Raw genomic sequence first — 16,804 nt, forward strand, 5'->3', positions numbered from 1 at the left:
GATTATAGCTTATGACAGGCAACAAAAATGCTTCAAAATATGCGCATGCAAAATGCAAAATAAAGAAACTGAATATGTTAGACAGATGCGTTGCGCAATCGCAGGAGGTTGACACAAACCGCCACAGTACAGCAGTGTCGTGCATTATCATCGTCATCATTATCAACAGCCAGACTGTACCCACTGAAGGACGAGGGCCTCTCTCATATTCCTCCAATTAACCCGGTCTTGTGCTAGCTGCATCCCCTTGACCCCTGCGAACTTCTTAACCCCATCCGCCCACCTAAATTTCTACCGCTCCCTGCTACGCTTTCCTTTCTCTGTAATCCAATTTGTTACCCTAAGCGATGATCGGTTATCGTCTCTTCCCACTACATGCCATGCCCATGCCCATTTCTTCTTCTTAATTTCCACTAGAACGCAAATTAACTCGAGTTATTTCTCTGAACCGTTCTTTACGCTTCCTGTCTTGATTTTACACCTACTATTTTTCGTTCCATAGCCCTATGTATTGTCCCCCACTTAAGTAGAACCCTTTTCGTTAGCCTCCACGTTTCAGCCAAATAGGTGGGCACAGGTAAGCGGCAGCACTTGTATACCTTCCTCTTGAGCGATACCGGTATGCTGCTAGTCGTAATCTGCAAGTACGTGCAAAATGCGCTCCACCCCAAACTTATTCTCCTAGTTATTTCCCTCTCATCATCCGGATCAGTGGTTGCTCCTGTCCTAGGTAGACATATTCGCCTACCACTTCCAGTGCTTCGCTACCTATTGTAAACTGCTATTCCTTCCCGAGGCTGTTGAGCATTACCTTTGTCTTCTGCATACTTTTTCTTTCTAGGACATAAACCATTCTTTGCAGTTCATCCCTTGAGTTACTTAGCAGAGCAATGTCATCAACGAATCGCAGATTGCTGAGATATTCTCCATCAACCCTTATTCCTAACGGCTCCCATTCCAAGTATTTGATTACTTTCTCTAAGCAAGCTATGAGTCGAAGTCGTGCATCAGGGAGCAGCGAAAAAGTGGAAGAGAGAAAGACTTTCACCTTTCCAGATTTTAAGCATTCTTATGAGCAATATTGTAATTTTTCTTTCCCACAGTGACGTGTTGCCTATAAGCTTCAGTTGTTGTTTCAATACTTTCTAGTTTCAGTGGTACTTTTTCACTCACCTTATTGCATTCAAAAGTTATGACTTGCACGAAGCTATCCCTCGTTCTTTTCGAGAATAGCAGCTTGGGCATGTTGGTTATGCATCTTGAGTTAACAGCGCAGAACGTGGACGGGAGCACAAGATTAGAAAACGACACAACGAGCGCTGACTTTCAACAAGGTTGTTGAAAGTCAGCGCTTGTTGTGTCCTCTTCTAATCTTGTGCTCCTGTCCACGTTCCGCGCGGTTATCTCAAGGTTGTTTTCGACTTTAGCATCCACATTCACATGTGGATTTCCGTCTTCCTTTTAGGCGTTGATCGCATCTCCAGTCCCCGCTTATTTTTCATTCTCGTGGTATCATTGCACCAAAATCGAACCTTAGGAGAGTGGTGCTCTGTAATAACACCTAATGAGAGCGCGACCTACAGTCGCAAAGAAAAATATTTGTTTAGATCAGGAGTTTTCTCATAATAAGCGTGTACATACCATACTATGTGTACTTTAAGTATTGCACGTTACTTTCCCGGATGATGAAAATGAGACAAAATCAAGGCAGACCGATTTCAACTATCAGAGTTGAAGGAGGTGCTGTCGAGCTGATTTTCGTTACTCATGAAGCCTCAACATCCAAACGAAATAGGTCACAAGAATGTTATTTTACAGAGTTGTGACATAGCTACTTAACTAGCCAGTTTGCTCCTGAACTTTACTTTGCTTCTCCACTGGCTGGACATAATGTGCGGACATATGTGATTGAGTGATTATGTGTTCTCTGCGGCGAAGACATGCAGTTGGCTCGTAAAAACCAAAGTGACTAACCTCTGATCTGGTTGCCACAAAATCTCATGAACAATAGGAGAAAGGAATTCAACTATAATGCACTTTTCTTTTCTTCAGTGTTATCGAAGAATAGAGCCCAGTCAAAAGTGAACTTCTCTGCGTACACTGCGTAGTTTTCTGCTATCTTCACAATCCCAAAGAAACAGCTGAAAGCCCTTGCTAAATGTATTTCGTTCTTATGAGAGTCAAATTAGTCGGCATTTCGTATTCATTCTTCACGATCGGATGTAACTATAACATGCCATCGTTCCAAACTTCTTCACGGGCATGTAAGGAACAAGTATACAACACGCCTGTACAGTCGCCTTCATTACCTGCACCATTCTCCGCAGGGTGGCACGTAGACAGTACAATCAGCCCCGATGTTCTCACATTCTTGACATTTGGCACGAATTTGCTTTGTAGGTGGGCGGGCTCTGGGCGGGATAAGGGTAGATGGAGAATACCTCAGTAATCTGCGATTTGCTGATGACATTGCTTTGCTAAGTAACTCGGGGGATGAACTGCAAATATTGATTGATGACCTGGACAGGAAAAGTAGAAAGGTAGGCTTAAAAATCAATATGCAGAAGACTAAGGTAATGTTCAACAGCCTCGGGAAGGAACAGCCGTTTAAGTTAGGTAGCGAAGCACTGGAAGTAGTAGGCGAATATGTCTACTTAGGACAGGTAGTAACTGTAGATCCGCACCATGAAAAGAAAATAACAGTAAGAATAAGATTGGGATGGAGCGCATTTGGCAAGCACTCGCAGATTATGACTAGCAGCTTGCCGGTATCGCTCAAGAGGAAAGTATACAACAGTTGCATCTTGCCTGTACTCACCTATGGGGCTGAAACGTGGAGGCTAACCAAGAGAGTTCTATTTAAGTTGAGGACAACCCAGAGGGCTATGGAACGAAAAATGGTAGGGGTAACATTAAGAGATAGAAAGCGTGCAGAGTGGGTCAGAGAAATAACTCAAGTTACCGACATTCTAGTGAAAATTATGAAGAAGAAATGGACATGGGCAGGACATGTAGTGTGAAGAGAGGATAACCGATGGTCGCTGAGGGTAACAAACTGGATTCCAAGGGAAGGAAAGCGTAGCAGGGGGCGGCAGAAAGTTAGGTGGGCGGATGAGATTAAGAAGTTCGCAGGGGTCAAGTGGATGCCGCTAGCACAGAACCGGGTTAAGAGGAGAAATATGGGAGAGGCCTTCGCCCTGCAGTGGGTATAATCAGGCTGATGATGATGATGATGATGATGATGATGATGATGATGATGATGATGATGATGGGCTCTGGGAAATACTCCGGGAGGCAGTTGAAGTTCCTCTCCATGACGCGGAGCAAACATTTTAAAGCACCTAGTTGCCATGTCACAACCATATCTTCAATTTTCATTTGCCCACGCAAACAATGCCACTCGCTTCGAGTCGCTTTTCTCAGTGAGGCACTTGCAGAGAGTGACATGAAAAGCAGAAAATTGATCCCAGGGATACAGCACTTTCTCACCTTTTGCGCCATTCTTTGTCAATATCTAGCAAAATATCGCAAGTTTCTTCGTTTTTCCTATATGCGGGTGACGCCCCAAAGGCAGAGCAGGCCCCACCTAGCACATCATACCAGCACAACACAGGGCAGGTGGTGAAAGAATTTCAAGCGTGCTAGTAGATTTTCACGCTCGGAGAATGTGTAAGCATGCCAAATTTCGTGAAATGCCCAGCAAAACTTTGCAAGTCACCAATGATTTGTACATCTTCAAATAAAGTTAGACATCAATCAGGTCGAATTCGGTAGAAGTCAACTGTTGAGGGGTCCAGGGCGACCAAATTTTGAGGGTGGTCCACGTACATTTAGATGTCATGACTGAGTTGATCTTACTCAAACCAAGTTTGAGTTTGATACCAATATTTCGTGCTCGGATTAGGTTAATCATCAGTTTTGGTCAATTTCTGACAAAATGAAATTTTGACGTCCAGGAAAAAAATTTTGAGTGTGCGTGGAGGCACTTTCTCTAATGCTTTCTGCGGACGCGTTCAACAGACTCCTGTTGTGGACATTCTTTTTTTGCACCTTGAGCCAATTGGCACCCACGCATTAAAACAGTGCGGACTGGCCACGACACAACGGCAGCCGTCTACGCTGCTGGCTACTAAATGCCCTCAAAATGTACGCATCGCCAGAACACTGCCGCAGGAATCAGCGCACAAAGCTTCCTCACAGAGTTACGGCGGAGTGTCCCGACCAGAAACGTACTGAAATCGTACGTTTTGCGACAGTCTACCATAATTAGTGTTTTAGCTCGATGCTATCTATTTCAATATTTCTTGGACCCATTGTTACGGTGCGAACAGAGGCTTTCTTGGGTGGAAGCTCGGTGTTGGAACATTATGGTCGAAATCTTTGAGAATCGGAAATCTGAGGATATGAAGCTGTGCATTCGTCCTCGATGTGAACATTCGTACATTCCTGTGGATTTCAAGAGAATGTGATGCGTTTACGCCACTGTCAGGCTGTGTCTGTACACAAGGAGCGTAGCATGCGACACTTCGTGCCCAGCCATCGCGATAATTAAGGTGGACTAATTGTAAACATTAGTAACCACAGCTGAACTGAAGGCTTTATTCCCAGTTCAACGAACACTTGTAAAAGCTGCCGAAGAAACGATGCGAACAAGCTTTAGTATTTACCATAAAACTGCAAAACCTGTAAAAAATATATAAAAAAAATTCTGTGTTGGCGTTCCTTCACTTGGAGTCTGGTCCTTAAACTGCGCAATCACAGTCAATTCGTAAACGCAAAGCGCAGTGCACACGCCGACGGGTTGTGAACATTTCAAATAGGCCGCGCCATTCAAAACTCTGGCTGTTTGTTTAGATTGATCATCAGATGGTGTATTTTGAACCTATCTGACCACAACAACAGCGCATGTTTTCATCAGCTGTAGTTTGAATAAATACTAAGGCTCTTGTGTCTTGCAACATTGCAGGAGATCTCTCAACGAGTCGCTATAATTTCTGAATTTGTCACATTAAGAAAGATTTGAACAGATCGCAAAAAAATATATAAAAATTGTTTACCATCTCTACGCTTAGCCTCAGGGTGTGTATTTCTCTATGTTTTTAAACTCGGGTGCAAGAAACGTTTTATTTGCAGTTACTCCGTAGATGCATTTCACAGGCGAAAAATCGAGCCCTGTCATTTTCTGCTGCCAATATTATTTTCACTTTCTACAGGGACGTGAAAAGACTGATGACACAACTTGCTACACCGGAGGGCATAGCAGATTACGAAAGTTATTGGAGCGTCAACATTGCCGACTGGGGATTCTTGACAGTCAATGAATTCCAGTCGGAAGCGCAGTACAGTGATGTCATGGACGCGCTGAAAATTCTAAAGGTTCGTGCATCTAGTTCAAAGCTACGACCAAGATCAGCGCAGTGTTTCCACGTGATAGTACGCAACTCAGGTGGCAAATCTATGAGGCAATTTATGCCCCAACGCACTGAAATTTATAATAAGCCATTAGGAGGATGCAGAGTAGATGTGCGTGACGTAACTTTTACAGCTGCATATTATACCTCTGATCCTATTCTAGTTACGCAGTACGAAGGATTAATTGACACTTCACTGCTGTTCAGCGAGTCCTCCTGAAGCAATCGTCATGTTGTAATTTTAAAAATATAAAGCACGCCATTTTTTGTGCTTTCAGTCGAACTACTTCAGCCCAAATTGTAGCTACTATGCCGTAGCGTACTGGCCTTATTGTGCTGAAACGCCATCGCCATACCCTAGTTTTGAGAGGGAGCTTTCAAGGGCGAGTTAAAGACGTGGCGCTGGCTTGCGGCAACCATAAGAACTCCGAAACATTATAAGTATCGGCCAAGACAGACGGCGACTCCATATTCTATTGCAGAATTCCCGTTTACGTCGATTCCTTAATAGGGAAGCACCCCGGACTCCCACAAGTCGCGGTCGGGTCGTACTTCTAGAGACAATAGAGACAGCTCTATTACAATTGTTACGTTAACAAAATCCAATGGTGCAACATTTCGTGACATTCTTGTCGCTCTTTTGCATCTCAATGCATCTCAATGCATCTCAATGCAAGAATGCATCTCAAAACCTCTACGTTTTTGTGATGCATTCTTCTCCGTATCACAAATAACAGCCAGTTGGTAGCGACAGCATCATCGGTGTGAACGTCTTACTTTAACCTATTGTGTGTGTGTTGTATTTGTGTATAACTATGTAGCGCCAGAGGCCTTCGGAGTTGTTTGTTTGCCAGGAAAAGCCACAATTGTTGCTGATATATTTCTTTCGAATTTGAGGAAGTATTTTTGTCCGCCGCTTTGATTGAAACAGTTTTCCCCACATAGGTAGGCTGATGATATGGTACAAATCATGATGTAAACGTGGACTCCTTGATTGGTGCCGCACGGCGAGTGGTAAGCTCCACAGCAGCCAAGTTTCCGCTGGCCGGACCCGTGGCCTCGTTTACATCCTATTCCCGAGCTGTGCAGCGATGTCCTTTCGGCAAACGCCGGTCTGCGATTCAGCGGCCTCTGCAACCAAAGAGCGTGGAATTCTTTTTAGAGGAGAGGTTGCTTGAATAGCAGAACACCAAGAATGTCCGAGCACCGACGAGTGGACAGTGTCAGCAGCAAGCAGAGTTTGGTTTGAGGTCGCTGACGCCGCCAACCCACCGTCACGGTATTTGAGTGAAGTGTGCTACTATGAGCGTCTTTCGATGGTAACAAGTAATAAAGGAATTGTAGAAGGGATTGCGGAGCAAAAGAAAAAAAAACAAGTTCTGTTCAAGATTCCTACACCGCGCCAAGTTGGTTTTCAGCGGACCTATAATATCCGGTATATATCTCATATGGGTGTGATCGGTCGTGTACAAAATGTAAACAGGTTTATACGGGAGCGGTATAACGCTCGAAACGGACGTATTCCGGTATGAAGCTTATGCAGACAGATCATGTCCGGCATGTAAGTCAATCCGGATGTACCAGTCCGCAATGAAGCTAACAACAGAAAGACCATTTTCAGGATACATCTCAAACGGGAGATGCGGATCTGGTATGGACCTAAGACCGGGCAGACCGCTCCGGTGGAGCTCATATACCGCACAGACCATGTCCGGTTTAGTTTCACGCCAACCGAACGAACCCATCCTTTATGCAAATGATACCGGACAAAGTAGCTTCTGAACTCAAGCCAGACCGATTGTAATCATCAACCAGAATGACCATGCCGGAGCATGATCCTGCGTTAAATAGGCATAAAACATACACAATATACGTTACAAATTTTCTATAGATATGGTCGGGGTACACAACTTTTCACAAACACGTCGAACCAATGAAGCAATAGACCTTTCCAATAATTACACCGCGCCAGCGAGCGGCCGCGCTAAGCCCGCTGGGAAAACGGAGCGCCGCTGCGCTCACGTCTTTCCAACTCTGCCGGCCTTCACGCGAACCTTTCTCTGCCATCTCGGCGTCATTGCTGCGCTGCTCCTTTCCGCTGTTGTCTGTTATGTTGTGCCCACGGTTCCTTTGCATCGCTTTTCACGGTTGGGTGCTGCTTTCTAAGTCCAGTATACGTTGTGCCGACATTGTTAGTAGTGCGATTTGTTGACTCATTTATTCATGAGTAGTAATTGGTTATTAGTGAATGAAAGCAGCTATGTATAGAAATCAATCCCGTGTGTGTTTTGCTGAATTTGAACACGTGCTATGACCTGTAGCTGGTACTAGTGCGATAACGTCCTAATATTGGACCAGATGCATGTAATAGCTCGGGATCTTCGTTCGATTATGTGTCTTGTGATGATCGTGCTCGACGAAAAGGGAGAATTCGTGAGACGGATGTAGGGAAGGTAGAGAAAAAGCTTGGTATGGAGACAGCTAGACGGTTGAAGCGATGACGGTATACCGAAGTACGAATGTTAGAAACGGAAGACGAGCGCCGTAAATGCGCGGAAGAAGCCGAGCAGCAACGTCAGCATGCTACCGACGATCGTAAGCATAGGACTGAAGCTCAGTTGCTTCGTAAAGCCAAAAATGCCGAGCTGAGACGTCAGCGCCATTTAATAACAGGCAAAGAAGCGAGTGGGATCAAAGTAGCATCAGAATAGTACCAAATGAGGCCATGAGTTCTCATTGGATCGCGTCTACTCTTAAGCGAAAATTAAGCGTACTCCCAATTTTTTTATCTATGTCGAGTGGTCTCGCAGTGCGCTATCTTTGGAATGCTGCTTAATGATTATCTGTGAGTACAATGTATTTTATTACGGATTTCACGAGTAGGAAAGTGCCGTTATAGGAACGAGGGTCCGTAAGCGCAACCACAGTCGAGAGGCATTAACCTTTTCAGGCGATGCCTTAAATGGCTGCGCTTAAATTCCCCCCAATTTTTCTTTGATTCGAATATCACTACACGACAGTTTGCTTCACTGTATAATGTCCGGCGTACCTAATATGTGTGTAAGAACAGAATTCTAACTTAAAGGTCAGACTTATAGTGCGTCGCAAATCCTGCAGTTCTGATAATCTAGAAGATATCCAGCGCATGACTTTTGGACTAATGTGTAACACCTATATATATAGGACACAACTGGACATGTATAGTATACCGAATAGATATAAAATGTGGCATAGTAAACATCAAGAGGGTTTCTAGTTGGGCTAGTTGGTGACTGACATAGTTGGCTCTCCTGTGTCTCGTACCGTTTTCTACCTAAGTTTTTTTTTTTTTTTTTTAAGCAAAACGATGTTTGAACATGTCATAGTAAGAAAAGCAGCATGCTTCCATTTTCGGCAACAGACATTGCACCAACACCGAACATCGAAGAGCACGGTACCCGCCTACACGTTTCTTGGAATCTACTTCAAAGCCGATCTCTGCGAAATCATGGCCAATGATATCAGGTAAGAGTAATAAGATTGTCTTTCCAGTCTTCATCCGCGAAATAAAAGAATACTCAGTTAACAGGATCAACGTGAAGTTCTTATAACGCGTAGTTTATCTACGCATGAAAATTTCTACCGATCAAGACACGAAGCGGTAACAAAAACGCGTATATTTATATGCTAACTAAATTAAAAAAGATAACCTCTGGCCCGTACAGCGAGGGACAGAATGAAACAGAGAAGTTACTACATTCACCGGCGAAAAAGCAACGTTAGGGGCTAGGGGTTAGTTGGGGCATCATTTCGTAATTTCCGAAATTGCTAGCTACTCACAACTAATGGACACAAACACGAACAGGAATAAGCGCTTCTTCGTGTTCATGTTTGTGTCCATTCCCCTTTAATAGCTAGCGCTTTCGAAAATTACACAATCACCATTGAAGTAACACGGTTCAATAAAAAATTCGGGCGATACACTTCAGTCAACTTAAATGTGAAGAAACGAAAGGTTTGGATTCCCGCGGGTCAAATAATCTCGAGTTTGCTTTTGGTTTCTATTAAGTTTATTTCGGTAATGTATTCGGTGTTATGCGTTTTCGTATTGGACACAGACTATCAAGCTTCACACGGCGTCTGAATGTCGTATTCATCAAATTTTTTTTAGGGCATGCAGTTTGAGGTATACACATAATCGATTCAAATCCCTCTCGTGAAGTTATGTTAAAATTTACCGCTATATGCAAGTCAACACAACGAGGAATCTCATGACACCACTCACAGTGCTCTACGACGAGGCTGTGTGTGTTGATTGTTTTCTTGTCACCTAAGTAATTAATATTATCATGCCCCAATAGCAATATTTGTACTGTGTTGACAAGGCCTAATCTGTTCATAATCAGCATCACCACCACCACCAACAGCCGCACTATACCCCTTGTAAGGCGAAGGCCTCTCCCATATTCCTTCAATTAATCCGTTCTTTTGCTAGCTGCATCCACTTGACCCCTGCAAACTTGTTAACCTCATCCGCCCACATAACTTTCTGCCGCCCCCATCTACGCTTTTATTCCCTTGGAATCTAGGTAATTACCTTAAGCGGCCATCGGTTATCCTCTCTTCGCACTACATGACCTGCCCACGCCCCTTTCTTCTTCTTAATTTCCACTAGAATGTCAGTAACTTGAGTTATTTCTCTGACCCACTCTGCACGTTTCCTATCTCTTAAAGTTACCCCTACCATTTTTCGTTCCATAGCCCTCTTCGTTGTCCTTAACTTAAGTAGAACCCTTTTCGTTAGCCTCCATGTTACTATATATAGCTATATAGCTTGTTTAGGAGCATTGCGTTATTCAGGAAATTAGAAATGCTGCGAATGTGTAGTACATCCTCTCCCAAGAGCAGATAGAATGGACAGAAATTGTACAGAATATTTTCCCTCATTTTCTGTACATTAGTGCATGAAAGTAAGACTTGAGTTGTTAGTTCACCTCCACACTTTCACCTACAGGTTTACCTTCTTAAGAATGAAGCCATGAATGAGATGCGTGTATCCGATTAGAAGGAGAAATAAAGTGACTGTAATGAAGAATTATTGATGACTGCACGATTTTGCATCTACCGATGGTGGTTTGACAAAAATTTTCTTTTTTTCATTTCGTTGTTCAATGAAGCAAACCATTCGACTTTCAGTTTGCTCTTAACAAATTTCTTTATATCTTTATTTGGTATGTTGTCTAGCCATACCTTATCATTGCCGGCTGCTGTGCCACATGCATCAATGTATCATCGCTCTTTTTGCCACTGATTCCATCGTGGTTTTGTACCAAACAGAACTTAACTGAATGCCCCTGTGTTTCTGCAGCTATCATGTTATGTATAATGTGTCCATCTAATACTTATGTGACATTGCTAGGATGTAATACTGTGCTCACATGCAAATCGGTATAAATGATGTTTTCTATACTTTCTGTAACATTTTCTCTGCTGCCACAGAACTAGCATAGCATTCAGCAGCGGAAACTCTTGAGCACTCAGGCAAACCGTAGTATTTTCCCTCATTATTACAGCATTTCCAAAGTAAAGAGCTATTTTATAAAGACATGTATATAATGCTGCATATTCTCTATTTTTTAGTCAGTGCCAAAATCTCTTGCACTAAATGTTCGTTTGGGGTTTGTCTCTTGCGAAGGTATATTAATGCTTACAGAGGGAAATGGTGCCAAGGTGGCGGTGAACTGTGATTTCGGAAAAGCTTTGGGAATGCATCCAGCAGGTTTAATTATTCACATTTCTCATTATTATGGAGAACGAGTGGTTGGATTGCTCTTTGTTATTAAAGACTCTTATAGATGGGCTGTTCAGGACTATAGGGTAAAGGTGTATTTTCAGTAAGGACCTTATTTACAGTACATGTGGACATGAAAGTATTTTTCTCCTGTCTGCTATTGGCTATTAATTTATTTCAATATAATGGTTGATTACGGGAGACGTTCTATTGCGCCAGTCAGAGACGCAAACCAGAATTTTGAACTAAATTCAGGCGCTTCATATATGAGTGCATCGCTGCCCTCTACACTATTCCTCCATAATCTAAGGTGGAGGATGTACAGAATAAATGTGTAAGCGACATATCGTGTCGAACCCAAAGTGTTTTCGTGACAATACTTTGGGGATGTTGAGCGACTGGGATGCTATCTTACATATTATTGTTAGTGTGATTTCTTCTCTGTCTTCTCTTGGTGCATAAAGTTTGTCTTTCTTGTTAATTCTGACCCCGACCCTTACTCTGGCTTGAACCGGCAAAAGCAGGACCCCAAACGGCCACCTTCTTCTGTCACTACGGGTAACTTACTTTCGGCTAAGCTTGCCATACATGTCGAGGGCACCTCCTTTGAGATCTGAACAGCTACCCCCACACACTCTAAGCGCGTCTTGTAGTGTGCGCAACAATAGTGGTGCATCGTTAATAACTCATAAATTATTAACGGGTGACAGTGACACGTAAAATCACGGTTCAGCGCACCAGTTTACCTCTGCTGTAACGTTGTTATAACGTAATGCCCTGTTTACGTATGCTACGCAGGAGTATCTTCACACCGACTGGAATCATCGTCTTAGGACACATCTCCTACGGGGACAACAACCGGTCTGACTGCACTATTATGCCACCCACAAATCTCAAAAATCCCCGCTTCTACAGGCCAGACGTTCGCTACGGACACTCCATCGTATGTAATGCACGCACCGGCCTCTTTTTTTTTAAGCAGAACTATTTCTCTTTGCGTGTCCACATTTAATTATTGTTGTTGTTTTTTTCAATATTTCAATAACCGTTTTGAATTTCTTTCCGCAAGGCTAAAGGAATCTTTTGAGCTAAAATATTGAAGAGAAAGTAAGGCCCAATGCCCTTTTTGCGGGGGCGAAAGATGCAGAAATACCAAAATGTCAAAATACTTTTTATTTAATTTTTTTGTGTTAAAGCCGTAACTTATGCATTTCATTTTGGGAACTTCGTGCGAAGAAGGTTTTTTTTTTTTCCTTTGCTCATTAAAGGATATTTAATAAAAACTTAAACGGATTTGAGAACGTTCTGAACACTATTTGCGATATGAAGATTTTGCTGCCTCTTTACTGATTTCTTCCTCATACTCCAATTACTAACAATATACAAACGAAGTTAAACTAATAGTGCACTAACCTTAGTTGGACCGATAATCGAATATGGATAAAATGTCTGGAACCGTGCTCTAGTAAAAAAGGCTGGCTTAGACAGTTTACAAAAACGGCGTCAGCATGACCGATTGAAATGCATGCACTTGCTGTTTCGTAATAGAATATGTATCCGCAAATACGAGTACATACAGCCTGTACACAGACGAACCACCCTATCGCATCATAGCAAAAAAAGATTATTCCTGTCACACTGGAACCTTCGCTAACTCCCTCTTTCCAAAAACAGTTCGTGAGTGGAACCGGCTTCCAGCCAGCATTGTAGAGTTCCCTCCTACTGAAACATTAAATCTCTCCAGTTGTGACTGTCGAATATAAAGTGTTCTTACGACTGCTTCATGTGTTTTTGTGCGCATCCTCGTAACATATACTCTTGCTCGTGAGTACATCTCATTGGTTGTGAAAGCTGCTTGTTGTGCTTGATTGGTATTATGCATGTCCCATTGTTTTTCTTATCTCCCTTTCCTGCTTACAGCCTCACCTAGCGGTATACTGTGTAAATAAATAAATAAATGTCTAAGGGAAAGCAATAGCAGTACTCCCAATAAACGCACCTTAATAGAGCAGGGAAGACATTTTGTATTAGCAACGTCTATGTTGCCCCTTGTGCTCAAGTAAGGCTGTTATATATATGATTTTATAGTGTTATTGATTAATGCCATATATCCACCGCTCGGATAACACCCACATTGATATAGGCCGAAATTTAAAAAAAGAACTGCGTTCTATTCAAACTGCAGAGCGACGCCGTAGACGCGGCCAACTGCCTTCGGAATCGTGGCGTGCACACCAACTATTCGGTGTCAGTGACCATGCAAGGACGCTTTTACACCACCAGGAGTGGAGGGAATGTGCCGGACGGTGAAAGCCATCGTTACTTGTACCAAGACTGCAGCTCCAGCTTCCGGTATGAACAAAGAGGATCTATACAAGAGGTGAGCTCATTTTGCCCGAACGATAAGCCGTAAGTAACCACTAGTGCGAAGAGAGGATAACCGATGGTCGCTGAGGGTAACAAACTGGATTCCAAGGGAAGGAAAGCGTAGCGGGGGGCGACAGAAAGTTAGGTGGGCGGATGAGGTTAAGAAGTTCGCAGGGGTCAAGTGGATGCAGCTAGCACAGAACCGGGTTAAGTGGAGAAATATGGGAGAGGCATTCGCCCTGCAGTGGGTATAATCAGGCTGATGATGATGATGGTGGTGGTGGTGGTGGTGGTGGTGGTGGTGGTGGTGGTGGTGGTGGTGGTGGTGATGATGATGATGATGATGAACCAGTAAGCCTCTGTCAACTAAAACTTCGATTTTTAAGATTATGCTTTGTTACATATTTGTCGTCTAGAGCAATTACATCCACACTGGCCGCAGTTCCGAAAGATTGTATTTTACTGCAAACCATTCAAATCTTTATTTGTTATTTGTCGAAATTTCCGGAGTCTTCCACTACGGCGTCTCTCATAGCCTGAGTTGCTTTGGAACGTTATACCCAACAAACCAAACCAATCTTTTTCGACAGCCGCGCGCACGAGTCGATTCTGTATTCTTCGTTTGTTCATGCTCTTTGTCGCAAGACGCAGCCTTATAATTTCTTCTGTTGCTCAAAATGCGCCGGAATATATCTCGAAGATTCAAGATACTCGCGCAAGTTTCTACAATGCTCCAGGTTACGCTAGTCAGGAAAAAAACGTAAACAATGTGAAAAGCGAGTACATAATTTATGGGTCCTATATATATTTTTAGCGATGATATGCACAGTAAATTGGTGCATACAAAACTGACATGCTTATACAGCGAAAGCTAATGTTTGCGAAGATTAATTGTATCTGTGACAGATACAATTTCAACAGGAAGGTCATTCGATTCTGTAGAAATGTGGGGAGCAAATGACCGCAAAAAAAAAAAAAAAAATCTGTTTTTCGTAAGGATACGGCTACTTTGTGGAGATGATCAATGCGACGCAATATATTAGGGTCTCTGAAAGAAATTTTTGTGTAAGGTGGAATGATAATATAATTTGTGGGACAGGGTTAGATGACAATCATTTCGTCGTAAAGACAGTGATAGAAGACTGAGATTAGTTTTCATTTCTGGTATACTTGCTCCCGGGTTACAGCTAGAAAGAATGAAACGAGCAGGGTTATTCTGGACCTGTTCAAATGATGTTATTAAGTATTCATTGGCTTGGATCCCAGGCTGCTGTTGAATATTCCAGTTTTGGGCGTAATAATGCTTTGTAACAAACTGATTCAAAGTAAATGGTGTGCGAGAAATATTACGTCGAAGATAACTATAGCGTTTCATCAGCGTTGTTGACTACGTAGTTTATATGAAGCGTTCAAGTTAGGTCAGGTAAAATGTGAAGGCCTAATTATATAAACGTTGACGCTGGCAAGTGCAGTGACATTCACGTAGTATAAATACCGGTGACGAAGCATTTGTTGAAGTTGAGTTTTATCAGCCACTGATTGCACCAGTTAACTATAGAGCTAGGTCGCGCTGCAAAACGTTAGTATCATTACCGTTTTTAATCTCGCGAAAGATAGCACAATCATCAGCAAATTAACGTATGTTTGATGACACATAAGAATGAAGGTCATTAATATAGATTAGGAACAGTAGTACTCGGAGAACGAAATTCCGTGGGTCGTCTGAAAGTATATTAGCAGATGATGAGTTGTAGCCGTAAGCGCAAATAAATTGTGAGCGATTGGTTAGAAACCCTTGAATCCATTTGAACAAGTTAGGGCCAATATTCCGGAGGCCAAATAATAAACAAATTCGTTTATGACGAAGCATACAATGGCCGACGTTATCCAACGCTTTAGAGAAGTCTAAAATGATGTAATCATCTACAGATGATTTGGCCAATGTTTGGCCAATTAGTCTCATACGAATATGATTTGCGGAAACCATGTTGTTCAGACGAGAAGTATGAATTGCTCTCGAGAAAGTTCAAAAGAGTGGTGAATATATGTACAGCCTTTATCAAAAGTTTACAGACCTAAGCGTTTGCTTTTAAGCCGTATAATATGCCTTCTGTAATAATCGTGGAATTCCTAGCCATTGGAGAGGGTAAGACGAAAAATCTTCATGCCTTCAACAAGTATGAAAGCCTGGGAATGCCTTACGAGCCACGTAGTATCACTCAGAAGTAGACCCCCTGGGCTGTAAACTTTTGATAAAGGTTGCACAAGCAGTTTGCAATATGTGTTAGTTGTAGATGTGGGGCGATAATAAACAGGAGAGAAATTGCTCCCACATTTGTGAATTGGAATAACCTTACTAGTTTTCCGTTGTTTTTGAAGTGTGCCAGCGTCAAGTCATTGTTGAAAAATGTGCTTTAATATACCTGAGCTATAGGCACAAGTGTTTTAGTGCGTAGCACTGCCAGCCGCAATCATAGATTTCACCGATGTCTGTCCGAAGCCGCCCATTCTCTCTCTCTCTCTCTTCATGAACTTGAAGTGGAGAAAGACAAGCTGGCGACGCGCGCGTTGCGCTGCTCAGCATTGAGAAGGCGGAGCGGCCGCACAGCTGCAGCAGAAGCGTCTCTCCCTCTCTGTCTCTCTGTCCATCCGTCTCACCATGAACTTGAAGAGGAGGAAGAGAAAGTGGCGACGCCCGCCTCACGCGACTCAACAATGAAGGGGCGGAGCGTCCGCATGAAAGGCAGTGAGAGCAGTGCATTGTAAAGAGGTACATTGTGCCTGTTTTCGTTCATTTCTGAAGATGGTGCAAGAAAAGCTCAGGACGCGGCTGCGCAACACGTTTGCTTCGCGTCGCAATGGATGAAGCCGGGTCGTCTGGCACTGCGGCGCTGATTCTCCGCGCTTGACGTGCTAAAGTACAACGGTTAAGCAGTGCTACGCACCTACTTCGCCTTTGATTAACAATGCAAATCGGCCGTAAGTTTTTTTTTTTGTTTTTTTAGAATTGAACGTTAGCGAAAGCGTACCTTGTAGTAGAATGATCTTTTAATGTATGAATTACGCGAGAAACACAAGCTCATTAATCAACATGAAGTGCATTTGATAGGTCAGTATGTATACCTTTGTGAAAACATATTAATAAAAGCATCATTTTGTACTATAGCACAAATATTATTAACAACTGAGTCACCCAGCAAGTTTACTAAAAGGATGGGATTTTTAGCAGTAGGACTGACTACTCGCCTCAATTTTC

At 42.9% G+C, this 16,804-nt stretch overlaps 1 protein-coding gene across 1 annotated transcript in view; it reads left to right on the plus strand.

Moving 5' to 3' along the window:
* Positions 1 to 16,804, plus strand: part of LOC146175500 (uncharacterized) — a 38,599-nt gene that overhangs the window by 12,277 nt on the left and 9,518 nt on the right. The window contains exons 5-8 of the mRNA XM_084580785.1: positions 5,214 to 5,376; positions 8,812 to 8,915; positions 11,980 to 12,124; positions 13,367 to 13,561. Coding sequence (XP_084436911.1) covers positions 5,214 to 5,376; positions 8,812 to 8,915; positions 11,980 to 12,124; positions 13,367 to 13,561 — 607 coding nt within the window. The remainder of the gene's footprint in view (positions 1 to 5,213; positions 5,377 to 8,811; positions 8,916 to 11,979; positions 12,125 to 13,366; positions 13,562 to 16,804) is intronic.

Source organism: Amblyomma maculatum, chromosome 10 (genome assembly GCF_055883805.1).
Source record: "Amblyomma maculatum isolate TAMU_Amacu chromosome 10, ASM5588380v1, whole genome shotgun sequence".
In the NCBI taxonomy this organism is placed as follows: domain Eukaryota; kingdom Metazoa; phylum Arthropoda; class Arachnida; order Ixodida; family Ixodidae; genus Amblyomma; species Amblyomma maculatum.